Source organism: Corvus cornix, chromosome 1 (genome assembly GCF_000738735.6).
Source record: "Corvus cornix cornix isolate S_Up_H32 chromosome 1, ASM73873v5, whole genome shotgun sequence".
Lineage (NCBI taxonomy): Eukaryota > Metazoa > Chordata > Aves > Passeriformes > Corvidae > Corvus > Corvus cornix.
In genome coordinates this window covers 57,450,890-57,471,392 of record NC_046332.1, presented here as the reverse complement: position 1 = coordinate 57,471,392, position 20,503 = coordinate 57,450,890, and the positions used below count along the sequence as shown (strand labels likewise).

The 20,503-nt window shown below is 36.4% G+C and overlaps 1 protein-coding gene across 1 annotated transcript in view; it reads right to left on the bottom strand.

The window, feature by feature from the left end:
* VWA8 (von Willebrand factor A domain containing 8) overlaps positions 1-20,503 on the bottom strand; it is a 181,289-nt gene that overhangs the window by 90,559 nt on the left and 70,227 nt on the right. The window contains exons 18-21 of the mRNA XM_039568168.1: positions 20,309-20,415; positions 18,290-18,396; positions 15,644-15,715; positions 5,169-5,245 (exon numbers count right to left, since the gene is read on the bottom strand). Coding sequence (XP_039424102.1) covers positions 5,169-5,245; positions 15,644-15,715; positions 18,290-18,396; positions 20,309-20,415 — 363 coding nt within the window. The remainder of the gene's footprint in view (positions 1-5,168; positions 5,246-15,643; positions 15,716-18,289; positions 18,397-20,308; positions 20,416-20,503) is intronic.

Sequence of the window (20,503 nt, the reverse complement as noted above, 5' to 3'; positions counted from 1 at the left end):
TTTCAATTGTATAGAGGAATGCCTGTGATAGTCTGCAGAGGAGATTGCGGGCTCCAAATTTTCTGTTTTCTGGCTAATCTGTGGCCAACACAGCATGAAGCTGGAAACATATCTGAGAAACTTCTGCTTAACAACCACTCATTATTTACATGCATATCATAACAATAAATAAATGATCTAGAAGTTATCAAATTTAATCTCATTACACACTGTTTTCTGAAAACAATGCTGAGTCTGAAGCTGTTTCCTAATTTCCACAACTTTAACTACCGTTCCTACTGACACATTTGAGCATCAGCTAAGGACAGTGCAAATGGTCTCCCCACATGCAACAACCACTGCTGGATTACATAATTTTATGAAGATAAGATAAACTCATTTTAACTTTTTTCTTTTTGGAAGACACATTACTATGACATCCCCAGAACAAAAGCTAGCTGGGGTCATCCAGCTGCTACCTTGCAGAAATTGTTGCTAAATCACAGAATCAGAGTGGTTGAGGTTGGAAGGCACCTCCAGAGGTGATCTAGTCCAACTCGCCTGCTAAAGCAGGGTCACCTAGAGTCAAAGTACTCAAGATAGTGTCCAGTGTCCAGATTTTGAATATCTCAAAAAATCAAGGAGTGCAATGTATACCAAAAGAAAAGGTTTTGACACAGAAAAATGAATGTCATGCCTTCCTGAACCTAGCAAACGTGTTTCTTAGAACACAGATGCTCTTTCTGCAATTGATTTTTTGTAAAGGGACTATCAAGACAGAGAGGATTTTGTTTGCTGTCAGAGCAATTAGGAGCACAACTCATGCTGGTAGATGATAATTTCAGAGATTTCATGTTACCAGTAGCTCTTTTTATCTATGTGACTTAAAGCAAATCCAACACCAGCAGAACAGAGGTGGCAGCCTTCACAGGTCTTGAGGTGACACTGTGTGTTCTCCCCAGTATTTTTCCAGTTGTTTTTAGTTGCCTAAATTAGAATATCAGAATAAATTACACATAATATTTTTTCATTTTTTTATGCTTTTGATTAAAGTGTAGTAGTGTATTTTGATGAATGCTGAGATAACAACGTATGACTCCAAAAACTTGATGTATATATATGAATCCATATGCCTATACATTTAGAACCTTATTTATACCAGCAGAAACTACCATAAAAATTGTGCCACTAAAGTTTACATCTTCCTAGTCAGAACCTAGGCTTTAGGAAACTTTCTAACAGAAGTCTCTTCACAATCAAAATAAACCACAGAACCCCCACAAAACCAAAAAAACCCTGAACAAAACCAAAAATTCCTTCCAAAATCCCCAAACTGGAACAACAGATCAAGCTTGCACTGAAAACAAAAGGATAAATGCTGTAGTTCTGTAATATAGTCAAGACAAAAATAGTAACTGCAAGGAGGAGAAATAATTCTAATTGAAATATAAAAAACAGCCTTAAAAAACTTAATTTTAAATAGATGCAAACTTAAATGTTTAAATGACAAATAAAGAACATCTTACTCCAGCATAACCATTCTTTGTGTGCAATTAGTTACTAATTTGACGATAAGAGAAGTAAAATTTGTCTTTTCTTTCTTTGATCGTATCAAAGAAGACAACAATTTAAAGTCCATGATACTCTCTTCTGACATTTTTATGTAGGAGAGCTGGGAGCTTACAGTTTTATACTTATCTATTACTCTCATCAGTGCTAAGAAGAATTTTACAGTCTTAACAGGGCGTATGCTCTTGCCTGAGTCTTCTCTAAAGTTTTACTTTTTTTTCTTCCTTCTGTGGAATTTTCTTAGTTTTAGAGACTTTGTAATTCAAAGCAAGATATTGTTATGAGGAATAAAAAAAGCAAGATCTAATAAAACTTAAACATATAGTAATGAACGATAAAGCAAGATATCCTCTTGAGGGGAAGCAGAGGGGCAGGCACTGAACTCCTTCCTTGTGGTACCCAGTGACAGGACCCAAGGAAATGGCCTGAAGCTGTGTCAGGGGAGGTTTAGGTTGGATATCAGGAAAAGGTTCTTCACCCAGAGGGTGTTTGGGCACTGGAATATGCTCCCCAGGGAAGTGGTCACAGTGTGACTGAACTCAAAAGAATTTTGACAAAGCTCTTGGGCAGATGGTGTGACTGCTGGGGATGGTCCTGTGCAGGGCTGGGAGTTGGACTTTGATGATCTTTGTGGTTCTCTTCCAACTCAGGATATTCTATGAATCTATGATTATCAGTTTCCACGAAAATTATTTCCCTGATTTAATGAAATACCAATTTAGTCTACCAAATTTAACTTTTAGTTTTTTCTTTCCACATCACTCATTGGAGAGATAGTAAAAGTAGTAACAGAAAGATTCATAAAATAATGAGTTCACTAATTTAGGAGCAACACAAATACTTGACTCTGTTACATTAACTTGGAAAACATCAAATTTTCTTACAGACAGTTTCTTAGTTACTGGCTGTAAAAACAGCACATGTTTAATTTCTATAAAGAACTCTTAGAATTTCTTTAATATTAGACAAGGTAAAGCTGTTGTTTGTTCTGTAACATGTAGACAGTGTCCTGGGTGAACAAAATGGAGACAACCATACCAGGAGGGTAAACAAAATTTAGGTTTTCTCCGCTGAAACTTACTCTTGTAGGAAAGAAGTGACAGGGAAAACCTGGCAGATGAAAGTTCTTCCTTAACACAGAAAAGCAGCAAACTTCTTCATAAGTGCAGTCCTAGGAAGAGGCTGTGCTGAGCCTATGCCATATTACCTGTTTCCATAACCCCACAATTAATGCAATCAGAAAACTGGTCAACTCCTGATCAGCTCCTAATATTAGGAAGTACACAAGAGGAACCAGCCAGTATTTTGAATAATTTCTAAGCACACATTTTTCTTAATTTCTGTCATTACTGAATCTAATTGCAGCTTCCTTCCATTAAGATATTCTGCTTTATGGTACCAAAATGATTTATAAGACTTACAAACTTCAGGAATATAAAACTTTCCAATAAGGTGCTGATGGTATGGATGAGGCATGGATGAGGTATGAAAGGTTAAGAGAAAGGATTTATAACGTCCGTAAGCAATCAAAACCTTTAGGTCAGGCTGACCCTTCCCATGTGAATCAGTTGCAGAGCAAGTAAATATAGATGTCAGAAAGAAAGTTTAAGGAAAAACACACTCCATTTTCTGTCTTTTATCTCCTCTCATCATCTTGAAGTACAAGACATAAAATATGAGATTTTAAAATTACTCCTGGTAAAAGTTTATTGCCACTAAGGTAAATACTCTCTGCTTGAATGTCATTGAACACAGGTAGAGTTAGAGCAGCAGAACTCCTTATACTCTTTCATCAATACAGTAAAAAAATCTCCAAACCAACAAAAAACCTCACCCTAACCAATTTGTCAAGATCTGTAATTCAGGTATACAAGCACCATTAAAAGCAGTATATTTAGAAATATTTTCCTTGGCATGCTTAAAGGTATTTATGGTAGCTAGCTAGGAAATCTGAAGAAACACACAGGGCTATCAAAGATGTAGTGCACATTCTAGAATATTTTCTAATAAAGTACATCTAAGCCATAAGCTAGTGACTGAATTTCCCCTACAAAGTATGTAAAAGCTTACTAGAGAACTGTTTGGGTTTTTTGTAAACTTGGTCTTACTTTGTTTTGCAGTCCAGAAGAGTGCACTAACAATACTGTAATCCTTGTTTAAACACCCTGTAAAGTTTAACCAAAATATTATATAGACTGAGTTCTTCACACAATATTTCAAAATGCTACCCAGGAAATAGAAATTTCTGATTTTTCTATATTTGCGAATTATTTGTGCAAAACTGCATAGCATTGCTCATAATTTTCTGCTTCATTTTCTACTTCTGCCTATCTCTAAACCCCTTAGTACCTTACAGAGACTATGGAACATTGTACTGGCAAGACAATAAATGCACACTTTTTTCCTAGTGATGTATCAACTAGCATGCTGTAATTCGTACATTCTACAGCCCCATGAACACCCCAAACATGGTGCTTATACAACTGAGCTATATGAATTCATATTAAAGCACTGTTCTGCTTCATCACATCTCACTGGAGAACACACAGAAAGACAGAAGTACTGTAGTACTTTGTGACATAATTGAGATTGCAAAAATGACAGTGTGTTTTATCCAGACAGAGTGGGTGGCTGCTGCAAGCATGAAAGTTAACACAAAGCTGAAAGTAGAAGGTCACAAAAGCAGTATTTCACATAGAAGTGATGGAAGTATAGAAGAGGCAGAATAAAGGAAAACAGCAGTAGAAAAGTAATGAGATAGAGCCATCCAGGTATCAAGAATACAAATACAAGACATTTGAAGACAAAAAGCTGGGTGAGAAAGTGAGAGAGAAAGTGTTACAGACACCATGTTGTTAATGGGCAAAATACCAAAGATCAACATTTTTATTAGCACTATTTACAAAACAGTGATTATGGAAAGAGACATGGTGATGAAGCTAGGAAATTGAAGACAAAGAGATAAAGATTAGGAATGAAGCTGAAATGGGATTCAGTTCAACTGAAAATGAGTCTTCTAGACATATTTATTCCTTATTTCAGTTTATTGGTTTCAAGTTCATGTCATAAAAATTAGGCAGATGATTTCCTATTATTTCAGCTTTTGAATTGTCTTCAGTTGGTTTATTGTCTTGAAGTCTGTTTTTTAGCTTGTGATGTAATTTTCTAATCTAAACTTTTATGGGTGAGAAAGAAATACATGCACTTAGCAGAAGTGCCAAAGGAAAAAAGCCAAAAAGCCTTTACTATGTAAAATGTTTCTTTTCTGATGAGTGATATAGTCAAACAACTTTTCCCTCACACAATACCTCATGCTTAGGGAAATCTCTCCAGAATGACAGCAAAATACTACTAGTTTTTTGAACAAAGTTTAACATCAGCACACTTTGACTTCTACTTCCTCATGTATCGATGCGATTGCATCACATTCTTGTACCCACTCCTCAACCTGTCAGCTTACTGCCTCTTCCAGACACATTCCTGTGGTCTGTGTGCCACTTAGCATAACAGGGAGTCTTTGTTCAAACAGTAAGAACACACTAAACTTCAGAAACATGAGTTTTAATAACACGAGAAGTTTTACTAAAACCACAAAGTACGGAAATCTAACACATTCTTACCTATGCAGCTGTAAATACTCTCTGGGTCTGTTTAAAAGGTGAAGGAATCTGTCAACAACCTTGTTTTTCCCAACACCCTGCAGTAAACAAATACAATATTAAGACACAATACAGATGTACATATTTAAAAGTTATAAAGACAGAAAAGCGAACTTTCCAAAACTGTCAAAATACTCTCTGTACTCCTTTATAGGTAAATACAACTTCAATCTATTTCAGAAAATTCTGAACACACATTGATTATATGTTTTTTATTTTATATAATTCACAAAATACTTACCTGTCTTACTAGAAATAACCAGAAATAGGACTGTGTCCCCAAAGTTATGTCACACATGCTGAGCATCCTTTAACTAACCCAAGTTTTTCCAGCCTTTTTATTTCACAAAGGTATTGCAATGCCAATGCTAGGAAGTTGTCTTGTACTTAAGAGGAAAAGTTAATTCTTGGTGGTCATAGGAAACATCCTGGAACTGTCACACGGAATTTGGGCACAGCCTTGGTGATAGTTGCTGATCCCATTCCACTGAAGTTACCAAAAGAGACGCAGATGGAATCAGAATTCAGCTGGAGACAGAATTGATCTATAACTCTATTGCAGGATGTCTGCACTAGCAAGCTGTGCAAAATGATGACAGTGAATTAGGTGTTGCCAACACCCTGGGGTGCCCTATAAAAGCATTTTGGGAACTGGTATATCAATCCAGGTCTAACCTGGTCACAGGGAAGAAGTTATCAAAGAACATGAATTAGGTGGGCTGATGGAGAACATACTCCACTTCAGTCTCATCCTAAGAGAGATGAGTATGTATCAAACTGCAGTAAGGAGATTCCCTTCAAAAGTACATTCTAGATCGGGTCTGAAATGCTAACGTAGATGCAGACCAAGATGACAGTCACATGCAGAAATTCTTATTCCTCCTGCAAGGATGTGGCTGCAGACCTGAAAGTTCAGAATGCCAGTGAGAGTGCTAAAGGTTGCAAAGAAAAAGGAAAAGAAACAGTAGAAAGAAAAGCTCAGTTATAGCCGAGCCAAAAGCTGTTCAACAAGACCCAGTCCCTCTGCTGAGATCCTCACTCCGATTGCATGAATGCATCTAGTAGTTCACACCAGTGTAAAGAAGATAAATATAACCCAAAGAAAGATTAAAGAGATTAGACTAAACCAATCTGAGATTCACTAATCTGTTTCACTTGGCACTGAATCAGAATAGGAGCCTTCAGAGCTGCAAGTTATGACATTTATGACTGTAAGTTCTAGCGGAGTGATGGTAACTGCCAGCTGCAGAATTGCAAACTGTTTAAGCTTCTTAAAATGGGACCACAGTCTCTCTTCTGACTACATTTGTAAGAATGGAAAATCAGGCACATATGTATAATAGTTGAAATCACAGAAGCAGAGTTCTCACCATGAGAGCAGAGGAAAAAATACTGCAGAGGAGACAAAAATAGAACTACCTACATTCTACTGCAGACTTGACTCTAACACAGAAGAGCCAACTCTGTTAGTGCTCTGCCACACGCCTCCTCACAAATCTTCTTCCATCTGACTCTTCAGAAGAATCTACAGCTTTACATAGGTGTAGTAAGAAGCTGCAACACACTTAACACTTTTCACCAATAGTTTCTGAAAACTGTCACCTGAAACAGTTCTCTACTGTTGTGAAGGGGGATGAAATTGTGCTCACAGGTTCTTGCAGGAACTTACAGGACATACCCATTTGGGGGGAAATATGCAAGTTCAGAAATTTTATCAAAGACATTAAAAGACATTAACCAGAAACAGGCTAAGAATCCCCTAGTGGTGCACACAGACAGTTTTATTCATGTATGTTTCCTGCTACTTGCAGTCAGATACTTAAATCATAAATGGGTGAATAAACAGGAATACTCCTAATGTCAAACACAAAGCACCCATGCTGAAAGCAGCTTCCTTTTCTAAGAGAGCTAAAGATGGCTGGGCAGATGTCTGCACACAGTTTCTGTACCCATCCCAAGCAGATTGCGTATCCTGTTTCAGTGCAGAGTGGGACTCCAGCCAGCTGTGGCAAGTACAAAGATGATGAAATAGATCAACATATTGAATCAATGCAAAACATACTTAATATTAAACAAAGTGGTTACTGTAATTTTAAAAATATGGCTTTCATGTGCATTAACTGAAAGTGCATGTGGTTTTTATGTTTATGATAGATTCTTAGAATTCTGCCTGAAAAAAAATATTTTCCCAACTATAAAATAACACTGCTAGCATTTTTCTTCCTCTCCCATTCCAGTAGAAAGAGGAGCAAACAACTGGTTTTGCATATTTCTTGTTATCATCAAGTGTATTAAGAGGAGAGCACCTCACTTCTGAGAACCCTCAGAGGAACAAGCACGGTGCAGGGCAACTGTGGAGGAAGGAAAAGAGCACAATTACCAAAGTAACCCAGTGAAGTCAATGGCAGCTGTGCCATGACCACATCTCACCCCTTCTTCATTTTTATCTGTGCATCTTGCCACACTCTCCACATATCTCCTTTTATTTAATTTTAAGTATACTTCAATTTCAGAACATCATGCATTTTTTAAAAGGTGCATGCAGTATTTAAAAGCCAAAAGGCATTCCCACCAGGTTTTAGCTATTACAAACAAGTTAACATTGCCCAACTTCTAGACTGAACTGCTTCAGAGGGTACATTGTGTGCCTTCACAGAGGTTGTGGTGTACCACATAAAATCTTTGGCTGGCAACAGTAGCTGGAGCAAAGTTCACGTCAAAGCTTTTTGATTCCATCCCTCTACATTCCTACTTGATGACAAGTTACCACTCCTCTTTGTCTCAGCTACTCCACTGAGAAGTCACAATATAATAGAAGGGAAGGAAGAGACCAAAGATATTCAGAAGGCTCTTTAGCACCACTAAGAAACTGCAAAAAAAAGAGCTTGGATGAGTTTGTTCCTTAAGTACTATGCATTAGTGTAAGGCCAAGAAGAGCAGGTTCGTTCCAAATTCACCTGACCTCCATGAGATAAAGAATCCATGTATTTGTCTTCTTCAGGCAAACAAGAAATGTGGAAAAAGCTAACACATTTTGGAAAAACAACCTCCAAACCAACTCTAGTTACAGGCACCTCAGAAACAAGAAATTACAAAAACAGCAACAAAGTCACCCTCCTTCGCCATGACTGCCAAGGATCAAGCTGGATCTTTTGGACACCCACACAGCTAGCAGTAAACTATTTGAGCATGAATAACCTGAACTACCTTTCATATGAACATACTAAAAGACTGAGTTGAACGTGGATTGGATTCAGAACATAATTTCATATAATTTTGCAATTATTGCAGCCTAAGGTAACGTTCAGAGGACAAGCCAGTTTGCCATTAACACTTGCTGCGTGCTATTTATATACACACTATTGCAGTCACTTAATTTAACAGAAATACAAACATATGTTAATTAGAGAGAAAAGAACATCTGTGTTGGTGTTTCAGCTGAATGGAATAAAAATACTTCAGAAAGCAAATATTAGACAATTTTTACTTCACCAGACATATGGGATAACTGAAATAGAAAAATGGGAAGTAAATATCTGCACTAATGAATAACAAACAAGAAATTATGCAATTAGAAGTCAAAATAATCCCTTAGTTAAAAATCCTTCTAACTGACATTGTAAGTCATTCATACCAAGGATGAAATGACCTAATCTCCTAGCAGAAACTGCAGTTTCAAATATAAACAAGATTATTACAAGTCTCAGCAGGCATTTTGCAATTCAGGATGCAGACCTGACAGTAGTGGGACAAATTTATCCCCTGCACAGCCCAAATAAAGTCAATAAAGTTATAGTCCAAAGGAACTGGACCCAACTTGTTGAAATTAACAGTCTGCCTCTTAGCAAAAAAAACCACAAACTAAACCATGCTGCCTCATTTTTATTTTCTTCTAAATGATTTGCAGACCTTGCTTGAAGCAGCTAAACAGGTTGCCATGTTGTGTTCTTCAGTACTGCCCTTCAGCTAAACCACTGCAATCACACCTTCTCCATATGAGAGCACAGCTGTTGTGCAGAGCAGAGCACCTGTTTCATTACAAAAGAATGAAACAAATTTTGAAACTGGTAAAAAAGCAGTTTATCACTTTTTCACCTAAGGAAATTGAATTTTATAATTAATTTAAAAATTGCATTATTAGAGAATGAAAGACAAATTTGACTTAACAAAAAATTTTAGTACACAGAACCCTCATGTCAAAGTCCTCCGTTTCTAACTTCATAGAAAGTGTTGCATTATCATTATCACAGAAACTTTTGGCTGAACAATGAAAATAAAGAAAATGAGAACACTTTTGATAATGCACAGTTTCCAGCACTGGGTCTGGCACCAAACCACCTTCCATGGCCACAGCTTGCCTGTTTCTGCCAAACAAAGACATTTGCAATGCATGTATTTTGGCTGAGACTGCAATTTTTAGACCAGAGGAAGTATCTCTGGTTTTCTAAAAAAAAAGTACTGTTATCAGCAAAGCAACAAGCAGTACCTACACAGAATTACTTCACACACTCCAGGTGTTATGAAGCCCTGCTTGGAACACATGTGAATAATGCATTTTAATAACTGCAGAAGGTGTGCCACCAGCAAACACTAGACATTGCTACCAGACGACCACTGCAATCGATCCTATCATTGCTACCGTGCCTGAATGTTAGCAACAAACCTAAATAGTTGTGCAAAAGCAGTGGTGATTTTAAATCTTGCCCCAGCTGCAATCTACATATTTATCAGTTACAACAGTAAGTGTTCTGTGGTTTAGTATTGCATTTTTTTTTATTATGAGTTTATCATCTGGGGCATACAAAAATTATAGCGACAGCAAAATAAGAAAATTTCATACTAAAAATCAACTTAATTCCCTGATAGGAATCATGAATGGAGTGATTTGGATACATCTCTGACTGTAGTTCTAGATAAGCTTGTAGAGTTTATGCCTTTTTCTGACTTTAAGTACAACCAGAGCCCTTCAACCCAGAGCCCTGTCAGGTTAAATACAATCTTTATACTTCCAGTGAGATAAGACAACTGTGGTCCAATGGAGAGGAGCATATGAAAAGTTTATGATGGAAAGAATCTGTGAGAAGAAATATCCAAAAGAAAAATCAATTCATGGTTTCTTTTTTAATTCTGGTTCTTCAGTTTAATGTATAAAGGCAGAAAGCAATACTGTAAGCAAAGACACATTTAAAAAACATGCCTATTCTCCTATGTGTACACACTGTCACGACTGTACCAAGTCAAAGAGAAATATTTTCTGAGTTTTCCACAGCTGTCATACCTAATTCCCTAGACAAGAAATATTGCAGTATTTGGCCCAATTTAGCTCATTTGGAGCTCAGTTTCTTCATGCTCACAATAATAATAAAAAATTGGTTTAGGATAGTACATTCTTGACTTGCAGAGGAAACTGCCTATTTTTAAACGAGTTTAAGCAGGAAAACAAGACCTTTACTTCTAGAAAAGTTGAAATGCCAAGAATTTGCTATTTCAAGTTTTTTGATGACCGATATTATTACACTCTCAGTTTGTACTTAATTCAATTTCACAATGAGTTAGGAATAAAAATATTATATTAGAAGAAAAGCTCTAATCAAGCATGTCATTTTAAATATCTTTAAGAAAAACTCAATCATTTGTCCTACTAAATTCTTCAAAAATAAAATAAATTGCTAGTGCAAGCCCAAGAATTCATGTAAGTTGATCTCTCAGTTAAAGAAAGGCAGCAGAAAGCATGAAATCACATTCTTCCATCAGGGAAATATATTAGCAAACGTACCAGAAAGCCATTACATTTCTAAGTTCTTTTAATCACAGAATGTTTGGGGCTGGAAGGGACCTCCATCTAGTCCAACTGCCCTGCCAAAGCAGATTCACCTACAGCAGGTTGCACAGGATCACTTTCAGGAGGGTTTTGAGTATCTCCAGGGAAGGCGACTCCATGGCCTCTCTGGGCAGCATGTTCCAATGCCCTGTCACTTTCACAGTACAGAAGTTTCTCCTCATATTCAGATGGAACTTCCTGTGCTTCATTTTGTGCCTTCTGCTCTTGTCCTATTGCTGAGCACCAGTGAAAAGAACTGGGCCCCATTGTCTTGACATCCACCCTTAAGTATTTGCATACATTGACAAGATCTTCTCCAAGCTAAACAGGCCCCACTCCCTCAACCCTTCCTCATAAGAGAGATGCTTCAGTTCACTCATCACCTTCATAGCCCTCCACTGGACACAGTAGTCATAATTAATGAATTTCTGATAGTCTACTTACTGTTGGCTCACATCAACACTTTTAACAAGTGCTTCCAGAGTTTCTTTCAGATTATTCACAACATTTAGCACCTTCATAGAATTCTTCATTCTACTTCTGAACAACTCACTCAATAAATCATGGCAACACAGTGATGCCAAATAAAATAACTTCAATTTTGCTTAGCATGCTGTTGGGTTTTTTAGAATTTCAAGGCAATAAAATAATTCAGAAGTGAGATGGTTGTGAGCCTTCTCTATCCAGAAAGCCACAGATCGAACGTAACTATAAATACTATGTTTGGTATCTTCAAAGACAGCTTGTTGTTGCCAAGACCTCACCTATGACTAACAAAGGTGAAAGCATCCAACACATCTCTTTACATAACTTCCAAATTAAACAATCTGGGAAATGTTATATTTAACACTTAAAATTGTGAGACAAAATAAAACCATTTCAGCCACTTTTACAGTGGCTGTGAAAGGTTTTCCACACAGACAAATTCTATTTATTAATAGTTCCTCTTGCATTTGCCAAAGAAAATCCAAGGAGACAGTAAAAGATACCAAGTAGTGGCCAATCCATGAACTGCACATTGTCCATCAGGAAAAATATCACAAAAACACAGCCTAAAAATTCTCCTTGGTAGTAAGAATCACTACTCCAGTCTGTCTCATGAAGCTCCAAAGCCACTGCAAGAACTGTCTTTAATGAGTACATAAACAGTCACTGCAACATTTGGAATAAGTGGGGGCTCTTGCCTGTTCTTTGCCTGCTGGTGTGAGTAATACGCAGCATCTCACTCTCAGCCAAAGAAGAAGCTGCTTTGCAGCTGCTTTGCAAAACTACAGGTTGTCATAGACAGTCTCATTCATACTCAGACTACAGGCTCATTCAGGAAGCAATATCAGAAGCCATATTTAAAGCACTGGCATGTCCTTTACTGGAAAGCTATTTCATAGCTGAAAAATTGTATCCATCCACTGAACTCAAAGAAACCTGTTTGTTTGTATATGAAATGGAAACACATTCCAGTTACCACCCCAAGTAAATCATCAACCACTGTAAACAAATATTCGGACAAAGCCATAAAACATAAATGTAAAACATTTATGCTGTGAAATCCTGGGCCATATAAGCCCCAGGGAACAAGCACAAATGGAGTGTTGTAAAGTAGTTTACTTCAGAAGCTGAGCACTTCTAAAAATATATGCTGGTATCTAACACTTGTCTTCAAACTCTCCTCGGTTTCATTAAGAAAGCCAGTCCTTAACATCCACCAAGATAACTGAATTATAATTTACTGATACTAATTGTCAAAGTCTGTATCTTGAAAACAATCTTGGTAAAAGGACTCATCAGCCAGCTCTTAGCTATATAGAAGAAAGCACATCTACAGATTTTGAAAAGACAGAGGTCTTAAGCTAACAGGAATTTTGTCTGTGTACATGTATTCTGAAAATGAAAGAGGCAATGGTGGAAAACCACATTTAGTCAACCAACTAAAACCAAATCCAGACTCTAAAAGAAAGACTGCAGGTCAAGCTTGCACATTAAATCCCAGTTGAATGGAGATACTCACACAGTCATCATTTTGAAGGACCAAATTATGTCCTAAGGCAAACTCATTTAAATATCTAGGAAATGACACAAGCATTCAAAGGGATGTTAGTCATATGTTTTGAAATACCCAGGTTCAGAGCATTTGAATTTTTAGTTATTACACTGAATTCCATGATTCATTCATTCACTAACAAGAAGTTTAACAGAAATGAACTCAAACCAGTACTTTGTATCTCCTCAAAATCATTATCTGTGTCTTCCAAATGGGAAACACAGGTACACACTGATCTATGTAACAAGCAATCAAAACCCCAGCTTCTTAAACAGACTGAACTGATAAAAGTAACTGAACATAAAAAAGAATCCTATTTTAAAATAATTTTCTTTTTAAAAAATGGATGAAAAGTCTAATATCTTCAGTGGGGAGGTATCTGCACATACAGCATGAAAGTACAATTTATGTAATATGGTTGCTTTTAAAGTACTTGAACATGATTCATCACAAGCTCCACAGATTGACAATAATATATTTAAGGAATTAGCCAAGGAATTTCTGAATGGTTAGTGATCATTCCCGAGAAATCAAGAATGATTGCTGTGGTTATGAAAGACTGCAGAATGGCAAATACAGTGTTTCAAACTTAAAAACAGTATTTCAAAAGGAAAAGGCCTATTGGCCTTTTCTTAGTCACACATAAAAACTGTGGAACAAATTCGTAAAGAGTAAATCTGGAAGCACTCAGAAGTATGTCAGCAATTAAAAAACAAAACCTGTATTACTGATTTGCCAAAGAGAAAGCTCATCAAATCAACTCATTTTCCAACTTAATGGTACAGCCGAGCTGATGTCTGGAATCAAAGCAGTATGTTCCAATACTTCAACCCAGTCAAATCTTTTAATACTCTCTTCAATTAGAGACTCGAAAGATGGGAGAAAATGTGACATGCATTAAATTATTAGAGATGAGAATATAACTGCTGGAAAAATACCTTATATCCTAATAATGGTACTTGCATAGTCTTTGAAACTTTTCTGCCAAATGAGGCATGTGTCAGAGCTCTGACTGTACCACTGGGCTACATAAATTCTTTCCCCATGCCTAGGGTTTTGTTTGTTGGTATTGAAAGTCAGCTCTGACATGGTTTTTCCTGCCTCATTGGGGTTGTTTTCGTTTCCCATGCCTTGGGAGCTGCATTTACACTCAGGCCCTTTTCCTTGGTTCCCTTCCCAACCAGCACTGTGGCGATGCTGTGCGTGGCCCTTTATCTTGCTGATCCCAGCCTGGACCTGCTGACTTGACTTCCCAGCTTGACTTCAGACTTGCGTCATTCACCATGGACCTGTCTGGCAGCCACTGAGCACTTGGGTGCTGTTGTCCCCAGACCTGCTACATTCTTCCTTTGGCACTGAGGGACTGCAAAAGTTGTCATTAAGGACTCTGTCTCTGCCTCTGTTTTCCTGTGGTTGAGCCCACTCCTGCTATTCCTTGAGAGCAGGTGCTGCAGGCAATCTGTACTATATAACATTTTCAATACCAGCTTGGCAGCAGGCATAAACAGCACTGTTTATGAAATAAATACATCTTGTTTCATTTATGAAATAGATCAATTTCTATTTATGAATAGATTAAACCTTTTGGAGAAGCTGGCATCATGCATCAAAAGTCTAGAGAGGTTTCAAATACACCATCTTTTTAAATTCAAGTTGATAACAAGGAAGTTAAACAGATGAGACTATACTTCAATATATGCACATTAATAATAATTAGCATTTTATATTCCTTGCCATGTTGGTTAGATCATTAGTGCTTTGTGTTAGACATTTTCTAAAGACTATTGCAAAACAAAAAGTGAAACATCTGCCAAAAAAATTATTGCTTCCTTGCTAAGGGACAGCTAAACTAAAAGATTATTTTATGGGGGAAAAGTCAACCTCACAAATAAAGTATTGATCAGCAAAGATACTAGCCAAAGACCTATACAAATCTGTAACTCTTTTAGAGAAAACTAATATTTAGCTATCAATAAGATTCAGATAATACTGAAGTGTACACCTCCTCCCTACCCCTGGAGATTTAAAGGAGTGGTTTGATACATAGTCAAGAAGGATAACCAAAACCATTAACCGAAGATTTTAATGGTAATGATGTTACATATAACTGTTACTGTGTCAGGGGAGGTTTAGATTGGATATCAGAAAAAGGTTTTTCATCCAGAGGGTATTTGGGCACTGGAACAGGCTCCCCAGGGAAGTGCTCAGGCCTAACAGAGTTTAAGAAGCATTTGGTCAACGCTCTCAGGCACAGGGTGTGATTCTTGGGGATGGTCCTGGGCAGGACCAGGAGTTGTACTTTGATAATCCTTGTGGGTTCCTTCCAACTCAGAATATTCTGTGATTAATGTTTTGATGTTTTACTCTGACAGCCATATAAAAAATATTTACAGCATTTACATTTCCACAAATATGCACCCATAAAAACCCCTGGACACTGTTGAACTAGGAATTAAAAAATGGGTCAAATACCTCAGTAGTAGAAATGAATGCAATTTCAAAGAAGCAAAAAAGAGATTTAATTTAATTATTAAATAATGAGTTTGTTCCACGCATTGCAAGAAATATTTAACTCACCTGGTTGCCAACTAAAAGAAGATGTTCTCCCAGCAGAAAGTCCTTGAGCATATCTTCCATCACCATCATGTGCTAGAGAAACAAAATTACAATTTTCACTCGATTTTATGCTCTCAAGTTTATGCATTCACTAATGACAGTGGTACAACAGGAACTTAACTTCAAGAATTTGGGGCCAAACATTTCTGAGCTTTATACTTACAGCTACTTATTCTCTTAGCCAATAATAGCAGAGGCAATATATCCAGTGACTAGAAACATGAAACATTTACATCCTCTGCTTCAACTGATTGTGGGTGCCTGATGTCCCTAAATATTTTTAATTCTCTGTAATCACTTCTAGTATGTTTCCTTTTAGCCTAGTTGAATGCTTGTCACCCAGAGTGTAAGAACGTTTTTTAGTTTGCGCCAATTTTCCAGCAATATCCTGGTAGAACATCACAGAAGCCAAACAGAGAGAATAAAAGACAGTTGATATGTTAAATATACACCTATATTTTATTAAACATTAAACACCAGGTTGAACTTAATAACAAATACACTTTTTCTATTCTAATCAAATTTTATTTTCAAGGAAAACAAAGATAGGAAAATGCATGCTCAAGTCTGAGAGTGTTTATATGTGTCCTGCAGTATCTGCCTAAGTATTTAATTTTTATTAATTATTAATTCATATGTGACTAATTGAAGCCAAAATGCTGGAGGTATATTTTTACATATATCCAATATCTTAACAGGTAACACACACAGTACATTATTTAACCTTATCTTGCTTCTCACAAATGATTTGTTTAAAAGGATAGAAAGGATTTCAGGATAATGTGGCAATGCAGACTACTTTACCCACAATAAAGTCGTGTCTATTTCTCCACTGTATCTAGTAAAAATAGGTCACCTCTAAGTAGGTCAGTCAACCTACTTAGAGAAATGAATGATTGTCTTTAAATAAACACATTATCATCTCATCTCTAGTACTTGATTAAAATAAAAATTAAAAATCAGTAGTTTGCCTATAATTTCTGAGCATAGAAATGCTCATTTTCTGTGTGAAGGATATTTTAAATTTCCAGATCTCTCTAGAACACAGGCTGAGGGTGGGGAAAGAAACTCTTGTAAACACAGCTTAATACCATGAAATCCTAACCAGGCATTTCAAAAGACTACTGAATACTCAATACACAATTTAAGGAGAGCACTTCAAGCCAAATTATTCTATTTCTTGGCATGTGTATACACTAGCAATTTATAACTGATGAGAATAAATTTGACCAGATACAGGAGAAATTCTAGGAAATCAGTTTACCACACATATTGATTACATTTTAAAATTGTATTGCTAAGGCATCCTTTTGATGACTTTTTTTATCCTAAATTGAACAAATATGTGTATATTATGGTTCCCCTGCAAAGCAGCTTACCCACAAGGAGCACTATGTATTGATACTTCTTTTGTGTTGTGGTACGGTTCTTTTTTTGCACCAGGACTTAGATTAGCATTGTATTATGATGCATGCAGACATTTAATATTAGCTATTTACGCAAAAGACTTGTAAGTAGACACATCCATATTGTGTCACCTTTATCAATCCATGTTCCCCAACGCCTGGCCTGAAAACGGCATTTGGCATATTACCTAAAAAAATATTCCCATCCCTATGCCACTTGTTGTGGATCAACAGCAATGTTCTGTGGCAATATTAAATTTCACTGTAAAGTGAATTGTTTCAAGACCAAACATACAAAGGCAAAAATCGATGTGTTTCATTACACTGTGCAGCACTGCAAAGGGATGAGGACGTATCTTTTTCTCTATTTTCAGTTTATTTCTGTAGCTTTTAGGTAACGAAGCACTGCACTAAACTCCAATCAAATTCATTCTCTAGCAGGTTTTTTTAAATGATCACTCCAACACTTGACTGACCAAAGTAGCAATACAGAAAATAAAAGCAGAATTCATTTAGAAATTGGAACATCTATCCTGACTGGTATTTGCTTGCTGTTTCCTTCAGCACTTAGCACTGTAGCTATTCGAGGACAGATAGAGAAGAGCAGGTCATTCTCTGCAGCATTCTTAACAGAGATTCCCTAAATAAAATCCGAACACAGTTTTGTCTACAGTTTTCTGAGGCTATAAGCAAGAAGGTGGAAAAAGCAATGCAGGTGTTAAGTGCTAGCACAACTCAGGATTTCATTTCCAACAGACACAAATTATGTGCTTTATCAAAATGGCAACACAACAAAATTTCACATGAAATGTTAGTAGGGGAAGATGAAGAAGTCTGTCATCTGTTCCCCTTGCATGGCCTGTCACCACCTTTAGGAGGTGATACCCATGTAGGATAGTCTTTCTGGGGCAAAATTATAAGTGAGGTATGAAAAATGACTAAGAAAGGAAAGTATGGAAAACCCATACCAGTCCTCTAAAAGCAAAGTATTTCACAAGATCACACTATCAGTGTTGCCTTTCAGTAGCAAAATATTCCAAAGGACACAAAATGCTATGAGAAAAATTTAAGACTAAAGAAACTACTTCAGAAATATATCCTTAAAATTTAGTTAGTATATTATTTACTACACATATGAGCATACCCATTAGTACACATTTAACAAAGTTTTGTAACTCAGAAGTCAGAGATTTGTACTTACTTGTGCATTTTCATAAAATAAAACATCTGGCACTTTCATTTTCTCAGCTGAGTTATAAATCGGCATGGTCACAGACCCTATCTTCAGAATACCATTGTTTATTTCACCTAGTTGTTTTTCAGGAAACAAGCAAATGCATTTCTTACAACATGCTCTAAGCAGACATGCAATCAATACCCAACATGTGCAACTAACAATTTACAAATTTTAACAAGGCTGTGGTTTGCAGTAAGTGATTTCTATCTAACAAAAGAGCACACTTAGAAGAGTATCCATTTATAAAAGGTTGCATTACCATGAATTTGAATTCTCTTTAAAACTGTAAAGAAGTGTATTACAATAAATGATGATAAAGTGATCTTATGGAAAAGTACCATAAGAAACACCCGAAGTTGTGACAACTGCCTTGGTTTAATTTCACACTCTCATTGTAGTACTGGAACATCACCAATACTGTTAGGCTACATTTCCTCAATCCACAAGATTTCACACTTCCTTTCCTTCTGTTGTCTTCCCCTGTCCCACTGTGGAGTGAGGTGCAGGGGCGAGGTAACAAGTGGCTGTGTGGGTGCTCAGCCAAGAGTGGTAGCACACCCACCACAACCACACAGAGCCACTGTGGATTCTCCCTTTCAGCACTGTGTAGTTGAAATATCCCTTAACTACAGCTCTGAGAGAAAAAGTACATCAGAAAAATTTCTTAGATCTAAAGAACCATAAATTCAGTCCTTAGGAAAATAACAACTAAGTGTAAATAATAACATTGCAATAAAAACAATCTTTTTTTTGCTAGTAATTTCTTAATCTAGCATGGTATAAAACTGAAAATACCCTTATTTCTAGACAGATGTTTTTAGCTGTTTGCCTTTATGGCATGAAACAGAGAAACATAGAAATTTCAAGGGATGTAGGCAGACTTAAAAAAAAAGTAAGCAGGTAGCATCACACAACTGGCAAGACTACAAATTATTTTGTATACATGGTTTTATATATATATAAAATGTAAATAAGAGACACAATAATACACAGACGGTTGCACATATATGTATATATGTATGGCTGCATATACATTTGTATATAGTTATATATACACATACTGCATATAATAGAAACAATATATCCAGTAATATATGGGTATCTACATACTTACTTTTATATACACACACACCTAAATAAACACATAAAAATAGAATTCACATGAATTAAAACCAAAGATGTGTTTACCACTGCACTGTAAAAATACAGAAATCAAATACATCACAAAACTGGGAACAAATACACAGAAGAACAAGAGCAGAGATAACACTGGTGAGGCAGAGTAAAGGAAAAACGCAGTGAATGGAAAATGGCAAATTGCTCACAGTGTGCTGCCTGAGAGAGGATTTGAAAAGATATACAGCTAGCATGAAGGGAATCACATAGGAATGAGAAAGTAGAAGTGAGAAAAATGGCAGAAGCAGAAATATATGCATAGCCCTGAAGGCTACTACAAATGAGTACAAGCCAAAGAAACATAGACCTGCTTGATAAAGGTGACATGGAACGACCACAGCAATTTAAAGAGAATAAAAAGAAGATAATAACAAAGAAGTGTGTTCCAGAATGAAAGCAAATCATAGCACAAAACTTTTACAAGAATCTCAAAAAATGGTTGATTTTAACAGGGGAGAGAAAGAAACAATGGTAAAAAAACAGAACAGAGAAATGTTAAGATCAAACGAAGGCTGTAACTGTACAGAAGACTAGCTATCAGTGATGAAAAGAAATGAAAAAGCCTGAGACCATGGATCTTATAGACTGAGAAACATTTACACATGATGGAAAACAAAATTCCATGAGCTGGGAATTCAGCAGACAATACAGCATACTGAGAGCAGCAATACATTCTGACAGAAAAAAGTCAGAGATATAACTGAAGCAAATTACATTTAATTTTGAGGATAATTAATACACCTTTATACGTCCAGCAATCTAAATAACATTCATTCAGAGCAGGAAAAAAAGATAGCAGAAGCTTACATGTGTAATCCTTTTCCTCTAGTTTCTTTGTGTCATCTGGACTTGTTTCAATACCAGAATCCTGTAAATTTTTATGTAAAGCTGATCTGGCGAGGTTTGGTAAAAATCTAAAACAAGGGGAAAAATAGGGACATTTTATTTTAAGGGTTTTTTATTTTTAAAGTTTTTAGTATTTTCTGTAATCTAAAAATCTAA